The sequence below is a fragment of the Salvelinus fontinalis genome, chromosome 8, assembly GCF_029448725.1.
Source record: "Salvelinus fontinalis isolate EN_2023a chromosome 8, ASM2944872v1, whole genome shotgun sequence".
Taxonomy (NCBI): domain Eukaryota; kingdom Metazoa; phylum Chordata; class Actinopteri; order Salmoniformes; family Salmonidae; genus Salvelinus; species Salvelinus fontinalis.
The window spans coordinates 36954151-36972200 of NC_074672.1; the positions used below are offsets into that span (position 1 = coordinate 36954151).

At 45.7% G+C, this 18050-nt stretch overlaps 1 protein-coding gene across 2 annotated transcripts; it reads left to right on the forward strand.

Moving 5' to 3' along the window:
- Positions 1–15443, forward strand: ptpn18 (protein tyrosine phosphatase non-receptor type 18). Of its 2 annotated transcripts, XM_055932386.1 has the most exons (16): positions 1–1730; positions 9266–9374; positions 9487–9563; positions 9660–9755; positions 9884–9922; positions 10069–10137; positions 10625–10687; positions 10905–11047; positions 11262–11432; positions 11654–11720; positions 11897–11974; positions 12115–12204; positions 12798–12883; positions 14149–14477; positions 14832–14921; positions 15130–15443. In XM_055932386.1, exons 1-16 carry the CDS (start codon positions 1647–1649, stop codon positions 15201–15203), a joined length of 1665 nt encoding a protein of 554 aa, XP_055788361.1. In that variant the 5' UTR covers positions 1–1646; the 3' UTR covers positions 15204–15443. The 2 variants fall into 2 exon arrangements, with proteins under 2 accessions (XP_055788361.1, XP_055788362.1); XM_055932387.1 differs by lacking the exon at positions 11262–11432.
- Positions 15444–18050: the final 2607 nt, after the last annotated feature.

The window sequence follows — 18050 nt, forward strand, 5'->3', positions numbered from 1 at the left end:
GCTCCCGGGGGGGTTTGTGATGTATGGCCAATATACCACGGCTAAGGGCTGCGCCCAGGCACTCTGCATTGCATAAAAACAGCCCTTAGCCGTAGTATATTGGCCATCTACCACACCTCCTCCAGACTTATTGCATAAGTGACACACAATGGAGGTGCCTCTAGCACTGAATTACCACGTGATTGTAAATTGTGAGCTTATTAGTCCATTTGAAGTAATTGTTTGTTCGCTCTGATTGGTTGTAGGTGTTATGATACTGATGGTTTGTTGAGACTAATTGTTTGTATGGTTGTGGCTAGTGGATGGCTACCAGTACAGCTCCATCTAGTAGTGGCTTCGGGGATAATAGTTGTTGCCAACTGTAGCTTTACAAAAAAACGTAACCAGGCAAGTCAGTTAAGAACAAATTCTTATTTACAATTGTGCGCAGCCCTATGCGACTCCAAATCACGGAAGAGGTGTGATATAGCCTGGATTCGAACCAATTATCACATGCTGCTAAGTAAAGTCATGTCTGTCCGTAGCTGGGTTAGGCTTAGCTAAAATGCTGCAGTTGTCAACAAACCATCAGTATCACCGCACAAGTATGACGAGAATGCACCTCCACCTATTATTTACTATGGCTGTGCGTTTTCCAGAGGCAGAGGGGAAGTGTTGCACAGCGATTGTGTTTGAACCAAAATTTCAGTGTCACAGTTGAGTTGACAATCCTTTTTGCAGTCTCTGTTTTGAGTGTATGCCTAACTGGTGGCTGTGTGAATTTGGAGACAGATATGCTAGCCATTTTCTTTTTATCATTGCGTCTGAAAAAAAAAATCCACGGGTTGTTGAGGAGGCATGTTCTGATGGAACCGTTACAGTTTCAATAAACCATGCATCGATATGTCGCCCTTCTCCTATACGAAGTGTAGGCTATAGCAGTAGAATAAACACCCATATAATACAGACATAGTAAAATCACTGAAGTTTCCTGGCGGTCAATTGTCTGCACGTTGGTTTCATATGCTCAGAATACTAGCCGAGCACACCCTGGAATACAACAAAAATAGGCTGATCCTCATCTCTGACGTGTTTACTAATCTATGGACAATGTAAATAACCACATAGGATATATTTTTTAGAAAGTGTCAGGCTAATTAATATCCCTGAGAATATTATCAGGCTGCAAGTTTTAGGACTCCCTATTAGTCTAAATGTGATTCATGCATTGATAGCCTGCTTGATAACTTTATAATAACACATTATTTAACTGTACAACTAACGTAAAATAATAGAGCGTTTGAAAATGCGTTGAATGCCTTTTGAAGATGCTTTGAATATTCTTGTTGGCAAAGAATAAATATGCTATACATTTTTCCATCTGTTGTAATAGTAGTGTATGGGAGTTTATGTGAAAGTTCCTCCCCTGTTTTGACGCAAATAAATAAGCCAGTAGCTTTCAATGCGGAAATGTACATGACTTGCCTCACAGTGACAATGACATAAGGAACGTTCCAAGAGGTACACGCGGAACCTAGGCTAATCATCGCACTAGAGATTGGTGCGGCAAGGCGCTCTGCGTTTGTTTAGAATTGTTGTATTGATATAGTGGCCGCCCACTGCCTGCCATTTAAAAAGTTAAATTGACAGCCCTAGCCGCCGCACGGATGGAGCACCTATCGAGGTTCGTAGGTCAGATGTCCTTGATAGATGACAGCAGAGCAGAGGGCATCATCTCATCGGAGTATAGTGTAAGTGAAAATCACCATACCTGTATATCAATTCAAATCAACTGTTATTGGTCACATACACATGGTATATTCTCAGGTTATAATTAATTCCCATAGAAAGACAATAAGACCAGGTAATATTTTCAGATGAAAAAAAAAAGTATGATTTAAGGCACAGCACTTCATGGGACTTTCACATTGCAATTGTATTAATCTTTTGATTGCACATAACTGGTTGAAGAATGGCTAAAGATTGTGTGTACGCTGTGCATGATGTACAACAGCACAGGCTGCACATCATACACTGGTCCAGTTGTAGATAGGGGTAGTAAACCTGAGAGGTATGATGATTAAACAAAGGAAAAGTAGGCTACTGAATTGTTTGTTTGAATGTTAAATCTGCAAATCATGTTGGCTACTTGCTTTCTGTATAGTATAATACAATGCATGTTGTAACTTGAATGCAGTTAACGAAAACCTTCTTTCAAATCAGTGGCATCTCTCTTTAAAGCACATACAGAAGTGAACCTTGGTTATTTAGTTTTGTTTTGACATTACACTGAACTGAATAGCAACATTTGCAGAAGTATATTTTGTTAAACTACTGTAGGCTATTGCTCTTCCTACATGTGAACCTCTGTAAGTGTTAAGATACAGTAGGTAGGCTAGTCCTTTTTTTCCTAATTTAGCTTCCAAAGTTCAAAAGTAAGTTATTTATTAACACTGAGGCCACTATGGGAAACATTTCCTTGTTGCAGCTAGTAGACTGTTGCGTAAAATTATTTATTGACAATGTTCCATTGTGAGGGGTGCCAGTGCTTTTACATGCCAGCGTCAGATTGTTTTCAATAAACATGATTCTGTTGACTGTTTGTATGTTGAATTAATGACAGTAATGATCGAAATAGTAATACATGTGAACTATTTTCTAACCAGCCTCATTCAAATCAAATTGTATTTGTCACATGTGCTGAATACAACAGGTGTAGACCTTACAGTGAAATGCTTACTTACAAGCCCTTAACCAACAATGCAGTTTAAGTAGAAAAATTAATAAATAAAAGTAACTAATAATTATAATTCAAGAGCAGCAGTAAAATAACAATAGCAAGGCTATGTACAGGAGGTACCGGTACAGAGTCAATGTGCGGGGAACCGGTTAGTTGAGGTAATTGAGGTAATATGTACATGTAGGTAGAGTTGTTAAAGTGACTTGGCATAGATAATAACAGAGAGTAGCAGTGGTGTAAAAGAGGGGGGCAATGCAAATAGTCTGGGTGGCCATTTGGTTAGATGTTCAGGAGTCTTATAGCGTGGGGGTAGAAGCTGTTTAGAAGCCTCTTGGACCTAGACTTGGCGCTTCAGTACAGCTTGCCGTGCTGTAGCGGAGAGAACAGTTTATGACTAGGGTGGCCGGAGTCTTTGACAATTTTTAGGGCCTTCCTCTGACACCGCCTGGTGTAGATGTCCTGGATGGCAGGAAGCTTGGCCCCAGTGATGTACTGGGCCGTATGCACTACCCTCTGTAGTGCCTTGCGGTCGGAGGCCGAGTAGTTGCCATACCAGGCAGTGATGCAACTCGTCAGGATGCTCTCTATTGTGCAGCTGTAGAACCTTTTGAGATCTGAGGACCCATGCCAAATCTTTTCAGTCTCCTGAGGGGGAAAATATTTTTGTTGTGCCCTCTTCATGACTGTCTTGGTGTGCTTGGACCATGTTAGTTTGTTGGAGACTAAGAGACTAAGAATGTGCAAAGTGAGAAATGGTGGTAATGTAATAATGTAATTATGTCTATATTATGGCATGAAGAAAGCTGTGATATTGTATCAGTATTATTTCCGTCCCTATCGAGCCCTTCGATAGCCCTTCGCTTCACCTCAATCTGGTCTTGAACTAGGGACCCTATGAACACAGCTACTGCCTCCCACGGAGCATCGTTACCTGTCGCTCGACAAAAGCCGCAGTGCAAGGGAATCAACTAGTTCAAGGTCTCAGCGCTAGTGACGTCAGCGATTGAACTGCCACTAGCGCACACAGCTAACTAGCTAGCCATTTCACACCGGTTACATTATCACATGCAGTGCCTTCAGAAAGTATTCACACTCCTTGATTTTTTACACATTTTGTTGTGTTAAAGCCTGAATTTAAAATGGATTACATTTCCAAATGTTTACAAATTAATTGAAACTGAAAAGCTGAAATCTCATGAGTCAATAAGTATTGAACCCCTTTGTTATGGCAAGGCTAAATAAGTTCAGGAGTAAAAATGTGCTTAACAAGTCACATAATAAGTTGCATGGACTCACTCTGTGTGCAATAATAGTGTTTAACATGATTTTTGAATTACTACCTCATCTCTGTATGCCACGCATACAATTATCTGTATTCTGTAAGGTCCCTCAGTCAAGCTGTCATGTTCTGACCTTAGTTCCTTTTTTATGTCTTTATCTTAGTGTGGTCACAGCGTGAGTTGGGGTGGGCATTCTATGTTGTTTTTCTATGTTTTGTTCTGTTGTTCTATTTCTATGTGTTTGGCCTAGTATGGTTCTCAATCAGAGGCAGGTGTCAGTCGTTGTCTCTGATTGGGAGCCATATTTAGGTAGCCTGTTTTCCTTTGTGTTTTGTGGGTGGTTGTTTCCGGTGTCCATGTTTAGTTGCCTGTGAGCACTACATTGGCTTCACGTTTCGTTTGATGTTTATTGTTTTGTTGGTGAATTCTTATATTAAATAAGTATGTACGCTCACAACACTGCGCCTTGGTCCACTCCTTTAAATGGCCGTTACAGAACCACCCACCAACCAAGGACCAAGCAGCGTGGTAAACGGCAGCAGCGAGTTCTGGACTTCTGGACATGGGAGGAGATTCTGGACGGAAAGGCACCCTGGCCACAGGCTAGGGAATATCGCCGCCCCAAGGCAGAGCTGGAGGCAGCAAAAGCTGAGCAGCGTTGGTATGAGGAGGCAGCACGGCAGCGCGGCTGGGACGAGAGACAGCCCCAAAACTTTCTTGGGGGGGGCACACGGGGATTGTGGTTAAGTCAGGTAGGAGACCTGAGCCAACTCCCCGTGCTTTCCGTGGAGAGAGGTGGTTCGGGCAGGCACCATGTTATGCGGAGAAGCGCACGATGTCCCCGGTGCGCTACATTGCCGCTCCTCGTATCGGCCGGGCTAGAGTGGGCATCGAGCCAGGTGCGATGAAACCTGCTCAGCGCATCTGGTCTCCAGTGCGTCTCCTTGGTCCGTGTTATATGACACCAGCCCTACACACTGTGTCTCCCGTGGGTCTGCACAGCCCAGTGCGTCCTGTGCCTGCGCCCCGCAAGTGCCGGGCTAAAATTAACATCCAGCCAGGACGGGTTGTTCAGGCCCTTAGTTCGAGACCTCCAGTGCGCCTCCACGGACCGGTCTATCCTGTGCCTCCTCCAAGGACCAGGCCTCCAGTAGATCTCTCCAGCCTGGTAAGTACTGTGCCTGTTCTAAGAACCAAGTCTCCTGTGTGTTCCTCCAGTCCGGATACTCCAGAGCCTCCCTCCAGTCCGGACCCTCCAGAGCCGCCCGTCTGTCCTGAGCCGCCTGAGCCGCCCGTCTGTCCTGAGCCGCCTGAGCCGCCCGTCTGTCCTGAGCCGCCCGTCTGTCCTGAGCCGCCCGTCTGTCCTGAGCCGCCTGAGCCGCCCGTCTGTCCTGAGCCGCCCGTCTGTCCTGAGCGGCCTGAGCCGCCCGTCTGTCCTGAGCGGCCTGAGCCGCCCGTCTGTCCTGAGCGGCCTGAGCCGCCCGTCTGTCCTGAGCCGCCTGAGCCGCCCGTCTGTCCTGAGCCGCCTGAGCCGCCCGTCTGTCCTTAGCCGCCTGAGCCGCCCGTCAGTCAGGAGCCGCCTGAGCCGCCCGTCAGTCAGGAGCCGCCTGAGCCGCCCGTCTGTCCTGAGCCGCCCGTCTGTCCTGAGCCGCCCATCTGTCCTGAGCCGCCTGAGCCGCCCGTCTGTCCTGAGCCTCCCGTCTGTCCTGAGCTGCCCGTCTGTCCTGATCCGCCTGAGCCGCCTGTCTGTCCTGAGCCGCCCGTCTGTCCTGAGCCACCTGAGCCGCCCGTCTGTCCTGAGCCGCCTGAGCTGCCCTTCAGTCAGGAGCCGCCTGAACCGCCCGTCAGTCAGGAGCCGCCTGAGCCGTCCGCCAGTCAGGAGCCGCTAGAGTCTCCCTCCAGTCCTGATACGCCAGAGTCTCCCTCCAGTCCGGATCCGCCAGAGTCTCCCTCCAGTCCGGAGGCGCCCATCAGTCCAGAGGCGCCCTCTACTAGGGTCTCCAATCCGGGGTCGGTGGCGAGGGTCGCCGCTCCTAAGGTGTCACAGAAGTGGGCCGAGACTATGGTGGAGTGGGGTCCCCGTCTGTCCTGAGCCGCCTGAGCCGCCCGTCTGTCCTGAGCCGCCCGTCTGTCCTGAGCCGCCCGTCTGTCCTGAGCCGCTTGAGCCGCCCGTCAGTCAGGAGCCGCCTGAGCCGCCCGTCTGTCCTGAGCCGCCTGAGCCGCCCGTCTGTCCTGAGCCGCCCGTCTGTCCTGAGCCGCCTGAGCCGCCCATCTGTTCTGAGCCGCCCGTCTGTTCTGAGCCGCCTGAGCCGCCCGTCTGTCCTGAGCCGCCTGAGCCGCCCGTCTGTCCTGAGCCTCCCGTCTGTCCTGAGCCGCCTGAGTTGCCCGTCTGTCCTGATCCGCCTGAGCCGCCCGTCTGTCCTGAGCCGCCCGTCTGTCCTGAGCCGCCTGAGCCGCCCGTCTGTCCTGAGCCGCCTGAGCCGCCCATCTGCTCTGAGCCGCCCGTATGTTCTGAGCCGCCTGAGCCGCCCGTCTGTCCTGATCCGCCTGAGCCGCCTGTCTGTCCTGAGCCGCCTGAGCCGCCCGTCTGTCCTGAGCCTCCCGTCTGTCCTGAGCCGCCTGAGTTGCCCGTCTGTCCTGATCCGCCTGAGCCGCCCGTCTGTCCTGAGCCGCCCGTCTGTCCTGAGCCGCCTGAGCCGCCCGTCTGTCCTGAGCCGCCTGAGCCGCCCTTCAGTCAGGAGCCGCCTGAGCCGCCCGTCAGTCAGGAGCCGCCTGAGCCGTCCGTCAGTCAGGAGCCGACTGAGCCGCCCGTCAGTCAGGAGCCGCCTGAGCCACACGCCAGTCAGGAGCCGCCAGAGTCTCCCTCCAGTCCGGATCCGCCAGAGTCTCCCTCCAGTCCGGAGGCGCCCTCTACTAGGGTCTCCAATCCGGGGTCGGTGGCGAGGGTCGCCGCTCCTAAGGTGTCACAGAAGTGGGCCGAGACTATGGTGGAGTGGGGTCCCCGTCTGTCCTGAGCCGCCTGAGCTGCCCGTCTGTCCTGAGCCGCCCGTCTGTCCTGAGCCGCCCATCTGTCCTGAGCCGCCTGAGCCGCCCGTCTGTCCTGAGCCGCCCGTCTGAGCCGCCCGTCTGGCCTGAGCCGCCCGTCTGTCCTGAGCCGCCCGTCTGTCCTGAGCCGCCCATCTGTCCTGAGCCGCCCGTCTGTCCTGAGCCGCCTGAGCCGCCCGTCTGTCCTGAGCCGCCTGAGCCGCCCGTCTGTCCTGAGCCGCCCGTCTGTCCTGAGCCGCCCGTCTGTTCTGAGCCGCCCGTCTGTTCTGAGCCGCCTGAGCCGCCCGTATGTCCTGATCCGCCTGAGCCGCCCGTCTGTCCTGAGCCGCCCGTCTGTCCTGAGCCGCCTGAGCCGCCCGTCTGTCCTGAGCCGCCCGTCTGTCCTGAGCCGCCCGTCAGTCAGGAGCCGCCTGAGCCGTCCGTCAGTCAGGAGCCGACTGAGCCGCTCGTCAGTCAGGAGCCGACTGAGCCGCCCGTCAGTCAGGAGCCGCCTGAGCCGCCCGCCAGTCAGGAGCCGCCAGAGTCTCCCTCCAGTCCGGATCCGCCAGAGTCTCCCTCCAGTCCGGATCCGCCAGAGTCTCCCTCCAGTCCGGAGGCGCCCTCTACTAGGGTCTCCAATCCGGGGTCGGTGGCGAGGGTCGCCACTCCTAAGGTGACACAGAAGTGGGCCGAGACTATGGTGGAGTGGGGTCCCCGTCTGTCCTGAGCCGCCCATCTGTCCTGAGCCGCCTGAGCCGCCCGTCTGTCCTGAGCCGCCTGAGCCGCCCGTCTGTCCTGAGCCGCCCGTCTGAGCCGCCCGTCTGTCCTGAGCCGCCTGAGCCGCCCGTCAGTCAGGAGCCGCCTGAGCCGCCCATCTGTCAGGAGCCGCCTGAGCCGCCTGTCTGTCCTGAGCCACCTGAGCCGCCCGTCTGTCCTGAGCCACCTGAGCCGCCCGTCTGTCCTGAGCCATTAGAGCCGCCCGTCTGTCCTGAGCCGCCTGAGCCGCCCGTCTGTCAGGAGCCGCCTGAGCCGCCCGTCTGTCAGGAGCCGCCTGAGCCGCCCGTCTGTCAGGAGCCGCCTGAGCCGCCCGTCTGTCAGGAGCCGCCTGAGCCGCCCGTCAGTCAGGAGCCGCCTGAGCCGCCCGTCAGTCAGGAGCCGCCTGAGCCGCCCGTCAGTCAGGAACCGCCTGAGCCGCCCGTCAGTCAGGAGCTGCCTGAGCCGCCTGAGCATGAGCCGCCCGTCAGTCAGGAACCGCCTGAGCAGCCTCAGCCGCTTTAAAACAGTCACAGAGTTTAATGACTGTGATAGGAGAAAACTGAGGATGGATCAACAACATTGTAGTAACTCCACAGTACTACCCTAATTTACAGAGTGAAAATAAGGAAGCTTGTAGAGAATAAAAATATTCCAAAACGTGCATCCTGTTTGCAACAAGGCATTAAAGCACGGCTCTTCAACCGTGTTCCTGGAGAGCTACTGTCCTGTAGGTTTTAACTTTAACCCTAATTTAGCCCACCTGATTATGATATTTATCTTCAACTGGGGTTGGCGTGAAAACCTACGGGAGGGTAGATCTCCAGGAACAGGGTTGTAAAACACTAAAGTAATACACAGGGTTGCAAAACACTGAAACACTAAAGTAATATTGCAAAACATTTGGCAAAACAATTACAAAGTGTTATGTTTTGGGCAAATCAAATACAACACATTACTGAGTACCACTTTTCATATTTTCAAGCATCATGTTATGGGTATGCTTGTAATCGTTAAGGACTGGGAAGTTTTTCAGGATTTAAAAAAAACGTATTGGAGCTAAACACAGGCAAAATTCTAGAGGAAAACGTGATTCAGTCTGCTTTCCACCAGACACTGGGAGATGAATTCACCCTTCAGCAGGACAATAACCTAAAGGACAAGTCCAAATATTCCCTGGATTTGCTTACCAAGAGGATATTGAATTTTCCTGAGTGGCCTACTTACAGTTTTAACAAAAATCGGCTTGAAAATCTATGGCAAGACTTGAAAATGGCTGTCTAGCAGTGATCAACAACCAACTTGACAGAGCTTGAAAAAAATGTACAAGAATAATGTGCAAATATTGTAAGATCCTGGTGTATTGAGCTCTTAGAGGCTTACCCAGAAAGACTCACAGCTGGAATCGCTGTCTACATAATTACAGTTTCACATTCATGAAAGTTGCCCCCAACCTCATCTCAGCTTCGATGTTTCTTTGTGTTTGTAGAATATCCGTGATCGGACTTCCATCATCAAGAAAGATCTTGGCCTTACGACGAAAGCCGGGGCACTGAAGGACAATGTAAAGAAGAATCGTTACAAAGACATTTTACCATGTAAGCACAATGATGGAGACATAAAAAATGTTAGTGGTTTTTACTCTAATTGAAAATTAGATTATTGCTTAATATTAAACTTATCTGAACAAAAATTCATATTTTTATATAGATGACCAGACCCGTGTTCCCCTAACTCTACTGACGAATGACAATGATTCTGACTATATCAACGCCAGCTTCATTAAAGTACAGTATTGCCTTCTCTCATTCGGTAAGTCCCATTGCATTTCATTCTGCTCTGTCTGAAGCTGATTATTCTGCTATATCTCATCTGTCCTCTAGGGTGCAACAGAGACCAGAAAATACATAGCGACCCAAGGACCTCTGAGGCACACTTTGGTTGACTTCTGGCAAATGATTTGGCAGTATGATGTAAAGGTAAGGAAGATTGTATTCAGCTTTCCTATAAATGTAGTACAGCTTGTACAGTAGCTCTGTTACACAGATGAAGAATGGGAAAATTGTCTCCAAATCTAATGTTGCCTCTATTCCTATCCCTGTTTTAGGTTATAATCATGGCTTGCAGAGAAATTGAAATGGGAAAGGTAAATGCCCTTTTAGTCACATTTTAATAAAAAAGGTACAGTGGAAGTGTGAACATATTATTGTACTGTATAATTTATCAACTTTGGTGCTTGTGTCCTCTTCACTCATAATGTTGTTGTTTCTTTCACTGTCTTTTCTTTTTTAGAAAAAGTGTGAGCGCTATTGGACAACTGTCAAGGAAAAAAACCCCTTTGGTCCCTTTATTGTCTCAAATGTAAGTTTTTGTCGATATATCTTCATTATATTGTATGCTGCGAAGATACACAGACCACAAAACTTTCAGTTGATTCAGATGTATCTTCTTAGTTGTATTACTATTCAGGAGTAGTCCCAGACAGACGGGTTGCCTCCCACAATGTTACCAATATTCCAGCATGCACAGAGTGCTGTCCCACTAGGCACAGATGTCAATTTAACGTATATTTCACATTGGTTAAGTGACATATCATTGAAATTATTCAACCAGTGTTTGCCCAGTGGGGTTGTTTTATAGTCTGGGTTTTCTGAGAATATTCATGAAGACTTCCCTTTTTACCCAACATCCTCCACAGATGATGTGTCAGTTCCTGTGCACTATGTTTACTCAGTTTGGTTATTTCATGGCATATTGACCCACATGTTGTTGTCTGCATGAAATCACAGGCACCTGTTTCAGGAAACACTAGAACATTTTTAATTGAAACGTTATCATGTTTTTTCAGCTTGAGGAATCCAACCCAAATGAAGAAGTAGTCTTAAGGACTCTGACTGTGAGATACCAGAATGTAAGTGTCCAACTGTGAAAAGGGTATTAGTTTGTGTTGTTTTCCATCAGCAGCACTAGTCAAAGATTTATTCAATATCGTAGAAAAATTAATCAGTGTTATTTTCCAACAACCATTATCCACATTGGATAATCTCACATTATTTGTTGGTATCCAGGAAGTTGAATGAGCGGGAGCCAGTGAAGTCATATGCAAACCATGTTTTCTGTTTGTCTAGGAAACACGGACTATCTCTCAATTCCAATACACAGCTTGGCCTGATCATGACATTCCATACACAGCTGGTGGTATTTTAGAAATGATGGATATGGCTCGCAAAGCCCAGGGAAACAACACTAGCCCTGTTCTCATCCACTGCAGGTCTGTTTGTCCCCTATACATGACATACAGCACAGCCCCTATGATTACTGTCTGCACAGTGGACTTGTTGTGCTCCGAGAGGAAATTGTCGTGCTCAGAGACAGACTATGATCCATATGCCCATTAAAATTCCTCAATGCATATCATTCAATATTGTTTATCACAAGGCCACATGTACTCCTTGAGCTCCATGCGTTTTAATGATGCCATTTAGATGGGCTCCTGAGTGGCGCAGAGGTCTAAGGCACTGCATCTCAATGCCAGGGGCATCACTACATACCCTACATACCCATGGTTCAATCCCGGGGTGTATCACTACCGGACGTTATTGGGAGTCCCATGGGGCGGCGCACAATTGGCCCAGCATCGTCTCGGTTTGGCCTGGGTAGGCCGTCATTGTATTTAAGAATTTGTTCTGAACTGACTTGCCTAGTTAAATAAAGATAAATTGAGATATGTTAAAAATTCAGGACCTGATGGGGTCTAGCGTGTCATATCCAGACTTGTGTTCATGTTGTGGACTTCTCTGGTAATGTGTGAGTACTACTATCAGAGACTGAATGGAGCAGACCATGTCATGTATTTGGTTGTGTTTTCTATTTTCAGTGCTGGTTGTGGAAGAACAGGGGTGATTTGTGCCCTGGATTATGTTCATGATCTTCTTGTGACAAAGGTATTACTTATGTTCACTGCATTACATTGATGGCATCATTTAGGGAATTGGTTTTACAATACCTTTGTAGACTGCAACTAAAAACAATAATACTTGTAAAAAAAAAAAAATACTGAAAAAAGAATATTGGTGGGTATGAGTGTTTTGACTAATGCATTCTCATATTTCTCCACCAGCAAATCAAAGGAGATTTCAATATCATGAAGATTGTAGTGGAACTAAGGAGACAGAGGCCATCAGCTGTTCAGACAAAGGTATTTTATTATCAGACAGAATTACATATGAGAAATTGTGTTTATTTTCTGCAGGGTATTATATATCATGCAATAAATACTGTAATTCTCTCCTGTGGAAATGATGTCTTCAATCATCTTTTTTCCATCCTTCCAACCAGGAGCAGTATCAGTTTGTGTTTTCTGCCGTGGCTTACATGTTTGAGAAGGCTTTACGGTCACCTGAGAACAACTACCAGAATCTCACCAAGGTAAGACAGAAACAGTTATCAGGTTTTTGGAATTGCTATCTCCAACCGACAGATGTCAGCCTTTTTCTAAAGTCAAAATACAACACAGTATTCAACACATGCCGTACTAGCATTCATGTTCAAGCAAGCTTTACTAGAACAATAAGACATGAGAGGGCATGTAGTATTATGGGGATTATTGGCACGTCTGTGTTGCGGTCAGATGCTGCGTTTACACAGGTAGCCCAATTCAGATCTTTTACCCGGTCAGATCAGATCTTTTGCCAGTAATTGGGCAGAGGTACAAGGCAAAGCTGACAGAATATGTCAGTTTGTCTGTTATTAAAAATATAAACTAACAAAGGCCCTGTCTTTTCCTTGTGTCATCCATTTAATCTGATCATATTATACTTCCGTCTGATATTTCAATGTGATGAGTGGAGTAAAAATAACATAAAAAATGTGACGCAGGAAACCAGCTATCCCGCTTCCTCCCTATGCAAATATTGGCACATAGAAGATGATTGTTCACACATTTTCATACAGAGCCTGAACTTTAGAGACACAGTCCTATACCTCTCTGGTCCTAAACGGCTTTTTTTTGTTGTTAATAGAGCAACCAACCTCTCTATGATGACGTTGAGTCTGTGAAGACCTCTCCACCGATAACATCAGCCATCGCTCAGCCACTTGAAAAAAGGTAGGAGCAAGTATTCTTTCTTTGTTCAGCCTGATGTGTGATGTGCATCGACATACACACATTAACAACAGTTTCTGACTTTAATAAGCAGCCTGAGATAATGGTATACCACAGTAAGGTGCTCCGATACATGTAGACTTTCAGTTTGAGAGAGAGAGTTGTGGAGATGTAGACTTTCAGTTTGAGAGAGAGCGAGAGAGAGAGAGAGAGAGAGTTAGGGAGCTTCCTGTTTTGTACATCTATTTCAGTTGGCTGTACAACAGGGTTTTGTGTTTGTTGGGTGTGTAGTTTTAGTGAACATAAGCTTATCAATACCAAGTCATTTATTAATATTTTGCACTATGTAACTGTTGTGGTCAAATATACACTACCGTTCCAAAGTTTGAGGTCACTTAGAAATGTCCTTGTTTTGAAAGAAAAGCTCATTTTTTTATCTATTAAAATCACATCAAATTGATCAGAAATACAGTGTAGACATTGTTTATGTTGTAAATTACTATTGTAGCTGGAAACGGCAGACTATTTATGGAATATCTTAATAGGCGTACAGAGGCCCATTATCAGCAACCATATATTTCAAGTGGTTTAGTACAATGATTCAATGACACAATACTTGCTTGTTTTGTCACAGAAACTGAAATTAGGCTACTTTTAGCAACCAGGAAATGGCTGAGCAATTTCTGCATAGTGCACCTTTAGTATTGCTAAATATACTGTATATTCAAATGCAGTGTTGTCGTACACGTTGAAGATCTTGAAGTGAAAGGGACTTTAAACCGGTTATTGTTAGTTGCATTTTACACAACTTTTCTGAAACATGATGCGTGAATCAGAAGGATTTAACCATTCCTGTACAACAACAACATTCATCATGCTGCAGAGGAAGTGACACACTGGCCTGTTAACCATCACTTTCACATCCTCTTTCCTCCCTTCCATATGTTCAACTGTTACCAAGAACCCGTCAGCTCGTATCACAGGCTTAAACACAAATGATCTATATCTCTGTAAACATGGTCAAAGAGACAGTAGGAAATCACTATTGTAACATTGACATTTTTAATCAATCTTAATTTCTATACCGATATACTAATGGTAAAAATCCACTGTGGAAGCCCCAGAAAGAAAACAGACTAGATAATGAAAATTCAGTCATATGTATAATAGTTATGGCCATCTAGTGTGTAGAGCAGAAACAATAAGGCCACATTTGTACTTTTTGCTTCTCACTGTTGATGGAATTGTGGATGTCTACTCCTCTTTAGAAATTCTAGTGTGCAGCCCAGAGCGCCTCAACTGTACCAGCAGAATATGGATGACACCTATGCTGTGGTCAACAAGTCCAAACAGCTTCCGTCACCAGCCTCTTCCTCAGCTCCTCCGGCCGCTCTCCATCACTATGACAACGCAGAGCTCGGCACCCTGAAATGCCCCGCCACTGCTCTCTACAGCACGGTCAAGCCCAAGAGCAGGTGTCCTCCAGCCAATCCACCTCCAGCGGCCTCACCCATATATGACACAGCTAGACCAGCCAATCACAGGCTAGCTGAGGACGTTTTAGGGAAGGAACAGAGTGGCTATGAACAGGTCACAGGTGAGAGCATTTTAGGGAGACCAATGTGAGGCCAGCTCTGATTTTGTTTTATTCATTATGCCCTGCAAAAAATATCCAGTCTTTTAGAAGAGCATTGTAATCTAGATCTAGTAACATCAGTCCAATACTGTGAAACTGGGGAAATTGGGTAATGTTTATTTACGAGGGCGTACACTGTAATTTTAAGTAATAAATCAATGCGAAAAGTAATTTGAGTTCTACATTGACCACAAAAGAGCAATATTCGTTTTCCATCTTCATTTAGTTTCTTGCCAGTAACAATTCCTTGACAGCCATATTGAGCTGTTTATGTGGAAAATGTTTTACTGATTCTTACTGTTTGCTTTTCTCTAGCTGAGCGTCATTCCTCAATGGACGATGACTATGAATATGTCTCAAATCCCATCAAAGACCTGACCAACAGCTGTACTCCTGGTAGCATGGGTGAATATCTGCTTGTGTTTGTGATACTGTTATCCAATGCCATTTACTGTTACTATCCCATGCCATTATAGCTACCCAATGTAATATCAATTTCCTCAGAATCTCATGATAATTGTGACTGGATGCCAAAACAAGGCTATGTAAACTGTTAGATGTACTTGCAGGTGCCTTCAACTAATCCCAAACACATTTCTCAACTGTCCCTCAGGGTTCAACTGTCGTATAAAGAAACCCAAAGGGCCCCGGGATACCCCGGCAGAGTGGAGTCATGTGGAGAGATGATACAGCAGCCATGTACCAGGCCTGGAAAACAGTCTATTCAACGTTTTACATGTTTTAGAAGCAGTGGGAATGGGCTCTTTCATAGAGGTTTTTAACTTGCTGTGAACACCTCTATGTGATCAGAAAAATCTTTCTTTTGCAACCCGTTTGAGTTGGTATATTTTTCAGATCTTTTGTATCACTTCTTTATTTATTGTGATTGATATTACTGATGAAAATAAATACATTTTATGAAACATCTTTCCATTCTGAGACAGGTATTGTTTTTGGATACTACACAGGTTTTGGATCCTAACCTAAGGTTCTTCAGCTGTCCCCATAGGAGAAGCCTTTAAAGAACCATTTTTGGTTCCTGGTAGAACCCTTTCCACAGAGGAACCCTGAAGGATTCCACCTGTAACCAGAAATGATTATTCAAAGGGTTCTCCTATGTGGACAGTCAAAGAACCTTTCTGGAACTCTTTTTTCTAAGAGTGTATTTACCAAATTCAAGTTCAAAGTGGTGCTATGGTGTGACGGCACTAACCAACAGGGGGCACTATAGTAACATGGGATAATGAGCTTTTCAATATTAACGAAACAGGTATTGTAAAATGTTTTTTTCACAGGTATTTATTTGATGTCTACTCATTTCTGGTGACAAGGACTTACAATAAAGACAACCATTTCTTCAAGGTTCTTTGAAATACATATTTGTATTAGGCCTGCTTACCACAGTCAATGCAGCATACATGTAGATACAACAAATGTTCTGGTGATTACATTAAAAACAATGTGCTTTACTTGAAAGCACTTTGCTGAACATTCTGTACTGGAAATACCAGCTTTGAAGATTGACCTCTGACTTCTGTGGCTATGCTGATATTGTGTTTCAGTCACGGAAATCAATCGAAACACAACTTCTTGCACTCTGAAATGAACATCTGTGTATCTGCCAGATACCAAGCTGATACTCTGTCTGTCAAAAGCAACAAAAAAAACAGAGAGAAGTCTCTATGGAGATTAAGTCAGCAATGCACTTAAATATCTAACATTATAGCTATGTTTTTGTTTACCTTTATTTAACTAGGCAAGTCAGTTAAAGAACAAATTCTTATTTACAACGACGGCCTACACCGGCCAAACCCGGACGATGCTGGACCAATTGTGCGCCGCCCTATGGGACTCACGGCCGGTTGTGATCCAATCACGGCCGGTTGTGATACAGCCTGGATTCAAACCAGGGTGTCTGTAGTGACACCTCTAGCGCTAAGATGCAGTGCCTTAGACCGCTGCACCACTCAGGAGTTTAAATGTGTGGTCCTATGTCATGTTCCTATAGAAAGTTGCCCATAAGAACATTTTCTTTTACCCCAGCCGTGGAGACCCAACGCTGGGACGGGCGTGTGTGATAGACACTTGAAGGGGTGTTGCTAATGGCCACTCTGTGTTCTAGTTGGCAGTGCATGTGGGATGTCAAGGGTTTAAACTCGGCTGGATGGCTAATCCCATTCAACAGATGCTAATGTGAAAAGACAATCTAATGACCTGTACCATGGCTTCTCAACCCAAGCCTCCAGCTATCTCATAGCAACACTTCACCCAGATTTAGCCACCACAACACACACAAGCACACAAACACACACACATGTTCACAAATGCATTTTCACACACACACACACACACACACACACACACACACACACACACACACACACACACACACACACACCCACACCCACACACACACACATTAAAATGCACTAAAGCAAATCAATATTTTGACCTTTTTTCATGATTATTTGCTGCTGTGTCTGATGTATTGACTGGTGATATTAAATCTCCCTTTAGGGGATCAATAGAAACCTTACCTTATCTTATTATAAACTCATGAAAATGAATCAGAACAAAATGAGCCTCTTCAAATTATAGTAACTGTCATACTGAGTGGGACGTATTTAATACATCAGACTAAGAAAAGTAGATACAGATGTAGGATCTTAATTTGATCCCTCTTTTGTTGCTGAGTATTTTCCTGCACCAAAATGCAGATGAGCTTTGTGATTTACATACATTCACTGAAAACCCACACTAACACATGGTTGCATTAACAGTATTTAACTTTTTATGTAGCCTATACTTTTGGCCAGCTAATAGCCTTACCACCGATCAAGCAACATTATGGACTAAACGTTCAAGTCCATTTGCTACAAGATTGTTTTGCTGTGACGATATAGGTCATATTAAGATCCTACATATGTATCTGGATAGCATTACATTAAAATGTTACAATTTTTTTTGTATTTTTTAACTATTTAGAATGGTTGTTTCAGAAGTTTGTTAATGTTTCCGGAGTGTACAACATAGAGAAAGTGTAAATACCGCCCTCTTAGGACACAATTGTTTCTCGTTATGACCAAGTTAACTAAAACTGTTAACAATAGTCTGTGGCCATTGTGTTCACTCCAGACATATTAAGATAGGCACTTGGAAATTGATCCTGATCTGTTTAGTCTTTTTACGAGCAAAAAAGTATTGATTAGTCGATACCTTGCATCTGATTTCATTTCCCATCTGTTTTCTTACTGAAATTACCATTCATTACATTCAGACAAATACATTTTACAGTAGGACCTTTGCTATCTTTCAGATCAAATATCAAGGAAAGAAATCCATATATGAATAAAGAAATTAAACATTCTGTGTGAAATGAGTGTAAGGAAATTGGAGAGGGAGGGTTAAGATTCCAACATGAGCCCTTAATGACTAGGTGTGTTGGTATTGAGTGAATAGGGCAAGTTTTGGATGTATCTTGCTCTGAGCGGCAGAGGGTTAGAGCCAGAAGAAGTGAAGTAGGGGGATGCAGGG